The 13,700-nt window shown below is 40.6% G+C and overlaps 1 protein-coding gene across 2 annotated transcripts in view; it reads right to left on the bottom strand.

Annotated features, from left to right (window-relative positions):
- The window catches only part of dgkb (diacylglycerol kinase, beta), a 518,449-nt gene that overhangs the window by 62,168 nt on the left and 442,581 nt on the right, over positions 1–13,700 (bottom strand). For both annotated transcript variants that reach the window (XM_055661892.1, XM_055661899.1), the window contains one exon: positions 10,956–11,148. In XM_055661892.1, coding sequence (XP_055517867.1) covers positions 10,956–11,148 — 193 coding nt within the window. The remainder of the gene's footprint in view (positions 1–10,955; positions 11,149–13,700) is intronic.

Genomic DNA, 13,700 nt, shown 5'->3' with positions numbered 1-13,700 from the left:
TGCAAAAAAAAAAGTTAATTACATCTTCATGGGATCGCTATTTTCACAGCAGAGAAAGTAGGAAATAATAAAACTATAATGTGAGTAAATAGAATTTGATTGGGGGTGACTCACGTTCAAATCATGGGTTTCTGTAATGCTAAATAGAGGGCGAGCAGGTAGACGGACATGATTGCACCATGCTGCAGAAAAAAAGTCAACTCCACCTAAGTTTGACAACAAATTTGGAGGAATTTCAAACTGATGACAGAATTATAACATTGGTGCAAAGTAGTTTAATTCTCCACCATTGTTCTTAAGTTCATAAGTTATTGGAGCAGAATTAGGCCATTCGGCCCATCGAGTCTACGGCATTGAAATCAAGGCTGATCTATCTTTCATTCTCAACCCCATTCTCCTGCCCTCTCCACATAACCCCTGACACCTGTGCTAATCAAGAATCTATCAATCTCCATCTTAAAAATATCCATTGACTTGACCTCCAGAGCCTTCTGTGGCAATTAATTCCACAGATTCACCACCCTCTGACTAAAGAAATTCCTCCTCATCTCCTTTCATCCTTTTATTCTTAAGCTATGGCCTCTGGTCATAGACTCTCCTTGGGTAATTTTTATGTGAACCTGGAGTGAAATCCTGACCTAACTAGGAGGCATGGTAAGAATTATTTCTTTATTTATAGCGCATGTGTAAAAATAAAATAATCACAAAGAATAAAAAATATATCTTTGTAGAAAACCCATGGAATAATAAAACTAGATATCACAATAAATATATTTTCAAGACAGGTAAATTAATTATATAACGGACAAATATCAGACAGCAGAATGAAAGATGTACGTTCTTTAAATACACTTAATGGACTGTGTGGTGGACATTTCAATGTTTAACGTTATAAACATAATGTTAGGACTGTATAATATGTCATAATCACACCTTTTTATTTCTAGATATATGCATATAACCTCACATTATATCCCATGAATATACTATTTAATGGGTATAACCATAATTTGTGACATCCCCTATTTTCGATCGATTGTTGTTTTCACTAATCAAAATGTGACTCTTACCTTGATCTCGATCACACCAATAGCATCTTCCAATGAAACATTGAGCTGCAATCCTGACCACCCCTCAACCATGTTTCTGTTAACGTTTTCATATCACAGTCCCATGCCCTGAGTTTGTTTGCCTTACCTGTTAGGCCTTTTTCATTACATTAAATGCAGTTTAATCTATCAGACCTTCCTTGCTCCCTGACTTAGAATCATATTGTACTGAAGAAGATCCTTCACCCTCTGAGCATCAAGCACCCACTTGCAGAATCCTTCACTAATCCCATTTTATGCATTCCACATTCATACCAACATTCCCATATTCTACCACTCGTTTAAATTACTGGGGATAATTTACAATGATCAATGTTCATTGTTTTCGGCATCTGTGAGAAAACCAGTGATCACAGGGAGAAACCTCACACAGAAAGCACCAGAGGTAAGGATTGAACCGGATCTCAAGAGCTGTGAGGCAGCAGCTCTACGAGCATCACTGCTGTGCCGCACAAGCTGTGCAACTGTGCCACCTACCATCAGCAAATTTTCATCTGGTGATAAAAGAGAAAATCATTCCAATCATCTTTAAAATTATGATAATTTGCTCCCAGTATGGGGTCTCACTGGATCAAAAGTGATGTTTATTGTGGTTAATTTGTGGCATTCCATCGATTTTATCATGAAGAAAATTACTAGTAGTATGAACTGAGCACACAAACCATTGAGCCAAATCCCTGTTCCACATCCAGTTAAGTAAAACTTTTCACCAGTTTTGATGAACTGCACCTTTAAGTCAGTAACGTTGCTGGGTAAAAGGTTACCGCAAACATAAATATATCTTTTGATTTGTGCTGACCTGTGCATCTGAGTTGATACTCACCAAAGTCCATTAAAAAAAAATCTATTCTAATTCTCACTTGTACTCTTAGTTTCGTTAAAACCACTTCTCAAATAATGATTATGGCAACAATAATGGTAACAGCTCAAGGCCATTATATATTACTTTTTATTCTTTTTAACAAGCAAACATTAGTCAACTTGTCAGACTGTTTCCCTTTAAAAAAAAAACAGAGAACAGAATCCTTCAGGGCTCAATGGGCAAAATATCTACTGTCAGAAGGGAAACTCGATGCATTGTCAGATATGTGTCCATACTGCCCATCAAATGACAACAGTAAAGTATGGCCTATGCTATATTTCTATGTGTCCTTCATTCCTTCACTACGCAATATATGAGTGGGTTTGACCTACCCTGTTTACTTGTTTCAATGGCAGCAGTACGATCGAGACTGTGTGTTGTAATGGAAACATGATAGTGTTGATGCATTCCTCAGCCCAATGTAAATCATAAAGTGGTCTGAAATCCTGTCTGCAGGTTCATCAGAGCCCATTCTACAAGGTATGCTGCATTTAACATGATCAGAATACATGGGAAATAAACACTTATGTTCCTCGCTTCTTTCTGGTGGAATTAGTCACTTTAGGAAATATGCAGTTGCTATTCCTTCAGCCTAATTTCAAACTGGATTTTTTACACACACTCACAGTTTGGTGATTTCCACGGAGTTCCACTGGGGCCGCTACTCTTCACTTGTATATTAATAATTTGGATGAGGGGATTGAAGGCTTTGTGGCCAAGTTTACTGATAATATGAAAAAAGGTGGAGGGAGGCAGGTAGTGCAAAGACTTGGACAGGTGGGGACAGGTGGGGAGAGTGGGCAGAGCAGTAGCAGATAGTATATAGTGTAGCAAAGTGTGGAGTTATGCATTTTGGTAGTAGGAATAAAGGCGTAGACTATTTTTTAAATGGGGAGAGAATCCAGAAATCGGTGCAAAGGGACTTGGTAGTGCTGGTGCAGGATTCCCAAAAGGTTAATCTGCAAGTCGAATCGGCAGTAAAGAAGGCAATCACAATACTAGCAATTATTTCAAATGTACTAGAATACAAAAACAGTGATGTAATGGCAACTTTTTTAAATCTCTCCCTGCACTGAAGACCCGACCTTTTCTCGTCGGGTTTCCGTTGTCGTTGGGGCCGCAACGAGGAGCGGCCTCCAACAGGAAGAAGCCGGGGACTCTGGTGCTACGACTCACCTCACCGTCGCGGGGCTGGCCGAGTCCGGAGCGGGTGGAGCGGTGGAGGACGCTGCTGCTGCTGCTGCTGCTGCTACCGGAGAGTCGGAGGCTCCAACGGCAGGTCTGTGGACGGCGGCACCGGGAGCCCGCGGCTCCCTGGAGGGAGACCGCTTTTCAGGGCTCTCGCAACGGCGACTTCCCCCGCCCGAGTTGCGGGGTTGAAGAGCTCCTGGAGCGGGGCCTAACATCACTGACCCGCGCGGCTTGGAATGGCCGCGGGAATCTGCGAGCGCACGCCGGGGGCTCTAACAGCAAGACCCGGTGTGCGACCTCGCACCACCCGGCGTGGCTTTAATGGCCGCGGGAAAATCGCCATCGCCAGCCGGGGGCTTTGACTTTGACTCTGACATCGGGGGGGGAGAGTGCAGTGGAGAGATAAGTTTATTAGGCCTTCCATCACAGCGATGTGATGGATGTTTATGTAAATTATGTTGTGTCTTGGGTCTATGTGTTTGTAATGTATGGCTGCAGAAACGGCATTTCGTTTGGACCTCAAGGGGTCCAAATGACAATTAAATGTATCTTGTATCTTGTATATGATGAGCGTTTGACTGCACTGGGACTGTACTCGCTGGAGTTTAGAAGAATGAGGGGGGACCTCACCAACATATACCAAATAGTGAAACGCTTGGATAGAGTGGATGTGGAGATGATGTTTCCACTAGTGGGAGTATTTAGGACTAGAGGTCATAGCCTGAGAATTAAAGGACGTTTCTTTAGGAAGGAGGTGAGAAGGAATTTCTTGAGTCAGAGGATGGTGAATCTGTGGAATTCTTTGCCACAGAAGGCTGTAGAGGCCAAGTCAGTGGATATTTTTAAAGCAGAGGTAGATAGATTCTTCATTAGTATGGGTGTCAGGGGTTATGGGGAAAAGGCAAGAGAATGGGTTTAGGAGGGAGAGATAGATCAGCCACAAACTAATGGCAGAGTAGACTTGATGGGCCGAATGGCTTAATTTTACTCCTATCAGTTACGAACTAATAAACTTACGACAGTTGCCAAATATAATCCCTTCCTCCCCACCTTCCAATCACCACCAGCCTCTCCGACATGCATCACAAATGCTCTTCCTCCACGAGACAGTCACTCATGTGTACTTTCAAATGATGATGTTGCATTTGTTGTTCACAAAACTAATTTTGTGAATGGAGAAAAGGAGGAATTTCTTCAGCCAGAGGGTGCTGTATCTGTGGGAACTCATTGCACAGCTGTGGAGTTCAAGACATTGTTTTTTTTTAAAGCGGAGATTGGCAGGCGATTGCTTAGGAAAGGAGTCCAAAGTTATGGGAGAAGGCAGGAAAATGGGAGTGTGAGCAAAATATACAGGCATTATTGAATTGCCTAGTAGACACAATGTGCTGAATGTTTAATTCTGTTCTTATGTTTTACGGTTTAATTTTCAGATTATGTTTGGCGACATTTGGTGGAGGGGGGTGGAGGGTTTGTGGGGGTTGGATGGAGGAGGGTTGCAATTTGTCCTGTAAATCTGCATAACTTTGTGTCAACTACTTGGTCCTCATGTAAAGGAAGTTAGCTGGTAGAATTTAAATGAAGCCCCAAAATTAAAATGACCTGGGACTTGCTTATTCCGCAGCAGTTAAGTATTGAACTGGAATTCATCTCATCCATGAAAACCCATTTGTCTACAGTTGCCATTCGGATATCTGCCTCAACACTTGTTGTACTGAATTCCATATTCTACTATCCCTTCTAATTTCATTCCTCTTGTGATAATCCAGATATGGCAATCTCTTCTTACTGATTCACCAAATTACTGGCAGTAAACTTTAGTTTCTTAAAATCTTCCAGAACTTTAAACGTTTAATTAGATGTACATTTGGAACTCAAAGGGATGGAAAGGAATAGATGGATGGTGCTATGCACAAAAATTTATATGACATCTTCCGCTAGACACACAACCAAATCTGGACCACCCTCAGCAGTTCTGATATTCACAGGTGCAGATTAGGCTGTGATGACATTGTTATTTAGGAATGTCAGTCTGAAAAACGTTGTCTGCTCCTTTTCATCTAGAACAATTAGGAATCGGTGTGTCGGAGCCATTCATGCTTCAGTTAGTTACTGTTATATTATATTATAGTATTTTGTATAGATATTTCTAGCTGTATCTTTTTTGTATGCTTCGGGGATGGATTTTGATACGAAGATGGGCGTGTCTACATCCGAGGAGGCTCGCAAAGCCACAGGAAGTGGTCAGATCGGATTAGCCTCGGGGATTGAAGAGACAACAGTTCTTACCACACAACACAGTTAGTAAGAACGAAAAGTTACAACTTGTATAAGAATTAAGAGGATCGGATATATTCATTTGTTATCTGTATTAAAGGCCTGTCCCACTTGGGCGACCTAATCTGCGAGTCCAGAAGAGTTTCTTTGACCTTCAAGCTCGAGGGCAATCTCCTGGAAAGCCTTGAACTGGATCGACCGGCCGCGTTGAAACACGAGCTGCATCGACCAAACCGTGAGCTGCATGTACCGACCGCACACACACACACACACACACACACACACACACACACACACACACACACACACACACACACACACACACACACACACACACACACACACACACACACACACACACACACACACACATCGCGAAGGTGGGGGCCAGGGAAAGCGGAGGAGCGTTGTCTGCGTGATGAAGAGGAAGGTAAACGGCTGCCACAGTGTATGGTAAATCCTTTAGAGAGTGCGGAGGGGAGGGGGGGGGAGAGAAGGGGAGAGGGGAGAGAAGGGGAGAGAATGAGCTTCCAGTGACGGTGGTGGAGGCAGGTTCATTTTTATCATTTAAAAATAAATTGGATAGTTATATGGATGGGAAGGGAATGGAGGGTTATGGTCTGAGCGCAGGTATATGGGACTAGGGGAGATTATGTGTTCGGCATGGACTAGAAGGGTCGAGATGGCCTGTTTCCATGCTGTAATTGTTATATGGTTATATGGTTATAGAAGGGGAGAGAAGGTGGGTGTGGGGAGAACGGGGTGAGAAGGAGTGGAGACATTTTTGAGAAGTTTAATAAAGTTTAGCGGTAGTTTTAATAAACCTACCGGTAGGTCCTCCTAGGTTCTGAAACTCCAATGAGCCAATCAAAATGACTGGTCAATGAAGGAGATGGCCTACGGCTGCCCTTGGCTGCCTGTAAGTAAATAGCGACCCCACTCGACTACACTACGAGTTAAAAAGACCCATGCCGACCAAGTTTTCCTCGCGGAAAAACTTTCAATATGCTGATACATTTTCTGCGACCTAGCTGAGGCTGCGAGTATTCATGAACTTCCCTCGAGCATGAAGGAGAGTTCCAGTGACCTCACAGAACCTCCTAGGACCTCGTGTCAACCATGCTGCGAGTTTGAGTCAAGGGAAAACTCTTCTAAAGTCATAGATTAGGTCGCCCAAGTGGGACAGGTTCTTTACTACTTCCATATAGGACCAATTAAACTGGAAATAATGACTGGAAGATTTGTTTTTACTATCAGCGACTGGGAAAGTTCTTTCACTCTGACATTCCCGAGTAGTAATGGCAATTAAAAGTTGGACACTGGAAAGTTAAGAAATTGCCATTACACCACTGCTGACAGTCTTCCAGCTAAAATAACACCATTCCACAACTATCAGCTGTCTACTCTGGATAACAGTTCTGAATCCAAACTACCAAGTCATCTTGGAGCCCATGCATTTCAAAGATCCATAAGCCTATCATGAGGAATCTTGTCAAATGCCTTATGTTCCATGTTCACAACATCTACGACACTATCCTGATCAATCAAATTTGTAAGACATGACGTGTCCCACATAGAGCCATGTTGATGTCCCTGAGCAGCCATAGGCTTCAAAATGTGAGTAAATGTTATCTCTAAGCATCATCTCCAATAGCCCCTCTGCCACTGATGTGAGGTTTACAGGCCTATAATTTCTTGGAATACCTCTATTTCCCTTCATAAATGATGGAATGATATTGGCAAATCCTCAGTCCTCCAGTGGCCAGAGAGGATACAAAGATCATTGTCAATGCCCGAGCAATCTTTGCTCTTGCCTCTCTCAATAATTTAGGATAGATTTTATCAACCAGTATGGACTTATCCACCTTAGTTTCCTTCAAGAAACACAACACTCTGTACTTCTTGATCACAAAATACCCCTGCATATGAGTGTACCCACATTGATCTCACTGTTCTCTATGTCCTTCACCTTGGTGCAGGAAATGGTACTTTTATCCTTGTATCATCAACTGAGACCAATGATTAATGGACTGAATCAGCCATCTGCCAGTGCTGTCTAATGTAGGTTGCAATGGTTTCCTAGTTACAGGAGGAACTTGCAGAATCCAAGTCAAATTGGTCATTTGCTTGTGTAAATATTCAGGCAGTGAGCTTGATAAGCAAGCTGAATCTGTAATGCTACAACATCCCTGCTCAGAGTCGGTCATTTGATGAAGAGGCAGAGAAGATTTATCATAATTTGCTCATGTTAAACATGAGCAAGAGAATTGACACACTGGTTGATCTCACTTCCCGAAGTTCACTTCTGTACCAAAGAAAGCACCCCGGGTTGCTTTGGGAACAGCTCTGCCCAAGACCATAAGAAATTGCAGAGAGTTGTAGATGTAGCCCAGTCCATCACACAAATGCTGTCTTGGAAACGCAGCCAACATAATCAAAGACTTGTCCCACCCCTGTCATACAATTTGCTCCCTGCTCCTGTCAGGGAAAAGGTACAGAAGCTTGAAAATGCACACCACCAGCCTCAAGAACAGCTGTTATCAGGCTACTGAACGGTTCTTGAGTTTGACTTAATCATGTATCTAATCTGTTTGAATAGCATGCAAAACAAATCGTTTCACTGTACCTTGGTACTCATGACAATAATAATAAACCTAACCTATTCACTGGAACCAAATGAAAACAAATGCAGCTAACAGCCTGTAGCATCAGACACATTGTGCATTAGGGGCCAAAAACAATTGTTCCTCCTGAGAATTTATCCCAAATTTGTCATGCACTATGTTTTTCAAGTACAACAAAAAAATCTGTAATTGCCCAAATGTTCAAAGTTTTGTCTGTTGAATAAACCTGAAAGCTACCATTATAATTTCAATTAGTCTTCCTGACAGGCATAGTCCTACCCAAAAAGGAAGGCTAATACAGCTTTCAAGCCCAAAATGTATACATCAGCCCTCATATTCATAGAAAAATTGTTGAAAATTAGGACTTTATTTGAATATTAATGTTGCTACACATTATTTTCATATCATGAAAATATTACTTGATTGGAATACAGGTGTTCTGCAGTCAATGGCTGGAAATGACCCATGATATTCAACAGAAGCTTTGAAAGCAGTGTTTGGCAATACACTGTATGTAAAGATCAAGGTGAGGTTGATGGGAAAATTAGCACATTTACTTGTCTTTGCTTGCACAAGATAGATTAAATGAATCAAAATAAGATGGTTCCTTCAGCTGCATTCAGAGTGAGGGGAAAAGTTAAGCACATTTCCAATTGTCTTTGTGGCAAGATTGCACCCCAAAAAGATAGATTAAAATTAATCAAAAAAATAAGATTGTATTGAACCTGTTTGTAAAACGCTGCATGGATATCCACCAGTAGTAAAAATTAACATAGAATAAGAGGATTGAAATCCAGTGCAATATTGAAGCAACATTTGAAACTATAATAACATTCACAGGATTGATCTTTGCAAAGGAATGTTGCCATACAATTTATTAGGTTTATTTCGCAACCTTTGTGGCAAGATTAATGCCACCCATTCTAAACAACCTCTAGAGGGACACAAGAAACAGAAAGTGAAAAAAAAGTGCTTTGGAATTTTGAAAACGTTGTGAATAAAAAAAAAAAAAAGGAAGAAAGAAGGGAAAGTAGAAATAGAAGAGAAGGCCCCTGTAAATCTGTATTCGGAACCTACCAAATGTTTGTAATTTGCACCTAATTTACTGTCATGGATATTACATCCACCAGTAAAGGTAAAATTACGCTCATAGAATAAGAGGCTTGAAATCCAGTGCCAAATATAATCCAATTTTATGGGTGAAGGAAAATTTTTCCAAAATTTAAGTAGCATCCCGCGTCATGATAACTTTCCTTACTATTAACCCCCAAAGGGAATAAAAGGAAAACATTTTGATCTTTATTTAAATTGGTATCTTCTATCTATTAGTCGGAGATTCTTGAAAATGGGCAACAGCATTCACTTTTGTGGTTAAACAATAATAAACAAACATTCACAGGTGATTGATCTTTGCAAAGGGAATGACAAGGAAAATTGCACATACAATTATGAGAGGAATAAATATGAGAGGTCAGTCAGAATCTTTTCCCCAGGAAGGAAAAGTCAAATACTAGAGAGCATGGTTTTAAGGCAAGAGGGGCAACGTTTAAACGAGATGTGTTGGGCATGTTTTTTTTAAGCACAAATGGCAATGAGTGCCTTGATTGTACTACCTAGAGTGTTGGTTGAAGCAGATACAATAATGGTACTTAACATACTTTTGGATAGCACATATGTATATGCAGGGAATGGAGGGATATCGGTTTTGTGCAGATAGATAAGTGGTGGTCTTGGGATCATGTTCAGCACAGACACTGTGGGCCGAAGGACCTGTTTTTGTGCAGTACTGTTCTATGAAAACAGGAACAAAGTTGTTTTACTTCTGCGAAGTTCACCATTTGAATACTTGTCTGATGCCATGTGCAGTGTTTGATTAATTGATTGAAGGATACAACACAAAAACAAGGTATTCGGCACAACGAGTTTATGCCGATCACCATTCACCCATTCACACAAGTTCTATGTTATCCTACTTTTGCATCCACTCTCCAGCGACTCAGAAGTATTTACAGAGTCCAATTAACCTGCAAACCCGTCCATGTGGAGAGGAAACTAGAGCAGCAGAAGGTAATCCATGGTCACAGGGAGAATATAAAAACTCCATACAAAAAGCACCTAAGGTCAGGATCAAACCCAGGCCTCTGGCACTGTGAGGCAGCAGCTCTACCAGCTGAGCCACTGTGCTGCCCTTTCGATGGTGAGGGAGAGAGTAACTGAGGGAGTGACTGAGAGAGGGCGAGTCTATAAGAATGACACCATGTGTTGAGCATACATGTGTATCTTTCAATATTCCCATAAGAAAGCTGAATGCTAATCCAACAAATAAATAATGGTATTATAGGTAGAATCATTTTTCACGGGATAGCTTTGCCCTGATCTTAATTTAGGTGTGCACAATCAACCATATAAAGATGTTGACAGCCCCAATGTTTTGATTCCAAATTGCATCATAACTTAATTCGAACATAAATGCATAGAGATGGGTGAGAAGTAGATATCTTAGCTCGCTTTAGCATTATGTACTCAGTTCTAACAAAATATTAATGTCAAGAATCAGAGAGGCCGAAATTACTTGAATTTTAACAAATGCTGCTTCTGAAATAGTTGTAGATTTCTGTCATTGAATGATCTGATCTTTGTAAATATATTACTTATAATGTTCCTTTGGCACAGTATTTGGTATTTAGAAGAAACAAACAAATTTAAAATCACACTGTAATTCATCAAGCATAAATGTCCTCCTAACAGATTAAACCATAGTATTTTATTATTGTACCGATGGAAAATATCTTCACATGTGTCATAAATATGAACATCTGATTTGTTGATTTATTTTAGAATCAGTTTCTTGTGTTGTCACGGTTAACTTGAGAACATTTCCAGACAGCTTCCTACCTTGAACACAATATTTCAGCTCTTTGGTATCGAGAACCGTCCGTTTATCGGGCGCCTTCTTGCTTGTCCGATGATAACTACGTCGTTTCTTGCTCTCACCCCACAAGTTCGATCCACCATGTATGCTTGGTATATTGAGAACAGCTATACCTTCCAAGGGCATATTGCTCAAATCCAGTAGTATTCCATCACACTAGAGAGTAGAATCACAGTTGGAATAAAATAAATATTTTATTTGAATAAGCTACCAATGCAATTTTAACTTTTAACGTCAGTAAAGTCCAGTCAATCGTCATGATGGCAGGGACCAGGGAGGACCATAAGGAGGAGCAGAATTAGGTATGCAACCCATCAAGACTGCTCCATCATTCAATCATGGCAGATGGATTTTTCCCTCTGAACTCCATTCTCCTGCTTTCTCACCGTAACCTTTGACTCCTTGACTAATCAAGAACCTATTAATCTCTGCTTTAAAAATACACAACGACTTGGCTTGCGCTGCTGCCTGTGGTAATACATTCCACAAATTCACCACCCTCTGGCTCAGGGAATTCCTCCTCATCTCCATTCTTTGGTACATCCTTTTATTCTGAGGCTGCACCATTTGGTCCCAGACTCTCCCACTACTGGAAACATCCTATACACATCCACGCTTTCTAGGCCTTTCTTTTCTTGAGTAATTATCCTGTTCCACTGCATTAGAAATGTCCACTGTTGTTCGTGCCAACTCAAAATGCAAAAAGTGCACATTGAATTGCACTTCCAAAATGCAGCTGAAATGAACTGAAACCAAATATTTTTGTAGGTGGTGTATCTTGCAGTTGATTCTAAAAGTGGCAGAGTGGCGATGCAAAGTTTTTTCATGACTAAAGCTGAATGGAAATGGAGAAAATTTCAGCTGCAAAGGAAGCCTTTGGACGTATGAAGGGCGTTCATCTTTGTATGTGCAAGCTCCTGGGCTTTTTCCAGAGGCCTGTTAGGAATTTAAAGGTGGTGGAATTTGTTTGAGGACCTAATATGACATCCTATGCTTGACCCTAGAGGAGAAAAATGTGCAAAGCTCATTTGTTTCATATTTTAGACTAGACTTTAAATGAATATTTAGTTGGGGCCTATTTCCTTCCAGAAATGTTTTGGCACAGGATTACTGCTCTCTTAAGCAATCTATTAATGTGGTGCCATTCAAGATTCAGGGCTTCTGATCTCTTGAAGTTTGGCGTGTTGCAAATGTTCCTGAATTAATTTGTTCATTTGTGCATCTCCATAACTATACTTAAAAGTTAACATGCTGCGTTTAATCTTCATGAATAGAAGATCCACAGGGGTTCTTAAATTTCCCTTGGCTTACTGCTGAGGAGCTGAGGGCAGCTGGAGCCAGGAAGGACAGGTGCAGACAGCAGCATTTCATCATCATCAAAATCCCACTCAATATAGTGACCCATTGATAAACATTAACAAAAAATAGTTTTATGTAACATTCAATTGACAGTAGAAACAAATGACATTTTTTAGCAGCCCAGACGTCAATCATTCTCTGAAATATGCTATCATAACATTTAATGTTGCCTGAAAATGTCAGGTTTTTGTGTACATTCATTTAAGGCTCCTGAATTAAAATTTGAGGAATCTTAATCAAAGGTTATCATAGTTACCTATTATTTTTCTTTTAACCAGGAATAGAAAACTAACATGAGTCTGCCCTTCGCCACATCACCTGCCAAATATTTCATTTCAGTTTTAAAGGAATGAAAATCTGTCAGGTTCTTTACAGGTGTACATTTGACAAGATTACTCTCCATTTCCTAAAACTAAAAAAACACTTGTTTTCACCTTGCATTATGAGTGAAATACATTATGTAGAGCTTTGAGTAGATTTTGGAGATCTGTTTAAATAGAAGTGTGTAGGAAAGAACTGCAGATGCTGATTTAAATCGAAGGTTTAATGCTGGAGTAACTCAGCGGGTCAGGCAGCATCTCTGGAGAGAAGGAATGGGTGACATATCGGGTCTGAAGAAGGGTCTCGACCTGAAACATCACCCACTCCTTCTCTCCTGAGATATACCAGCATTTTGTGTCTACCCTGTTTAAATAGAACATTGGATCATTAGAGGGGAATCAAACATAAAATGCATTATTTGCAAAATAAAACTAATAGAATGAACTGTGCATAATTTTTTAAACAAATTTAGTTTAACGCAATGTAAATTTTCGGGTGTCAAGAAGGATTCATATAACATATCTTTGGTTGCATCCTTTGTTGCATTACAAGTGATTCGAAGATGCCTCCTCCAGACTGTTGACTGCTCAATGGAAGATCCTGTTGGAGAACATGTTCCAAGGTGTATCGTGTGAGAGCATGTTTTCAGGTGCCAAGTTTAAAGAAGATATGCAAAGCAGTGAGTGCCTGGAACACGGCCAGGGGAGGCATTGGAGGCAGACATGATAGTGGCTTCTAAGATGCTTTGAAAGAAGCACATGGGTATGCAAGTAATGGAGCGATATGGATTGTGTAAAGGCAATCGAGATTGGTTTATCTTGGCAACAGATTTTTTAAGAGGATCAAGAATAAAAGTTTTAAATTGTGTTGATAAATAATCAAGGCACAAGTAACTGCAGATTGCGGAAAGTCGAGTAAGAAAGTATTTTGAGAAACTTAACAGGTCAGGAAGCACATGTGGAGGGACATGAACAAACAACGTTTCAGGTTGGGATCCTTCCTCAGATTAATAGAGTCCATTTGCCTCC

This window comes from Leucoraja erinacea, chromosome 2, assembly GCF_028641065.1.
Source record: "Leucoraja erinacea ecotype New England chromosome 2, Leri_hhj_1, whole genome shotgun sequence".
Classification (NCBI taxonomy): domain Eukaryota; kingdom Metazoa; phylum Chordata; class Chondrichthyes; order Rajiformes; family Rajidae; genus Leucoraja; species Leucoraja erinaceus.
The sequence above is the reverse complement of the archived record's forward strand: the minus strand, read 5'-3'. Positions and strand labels throughout refer to the sequence as shown.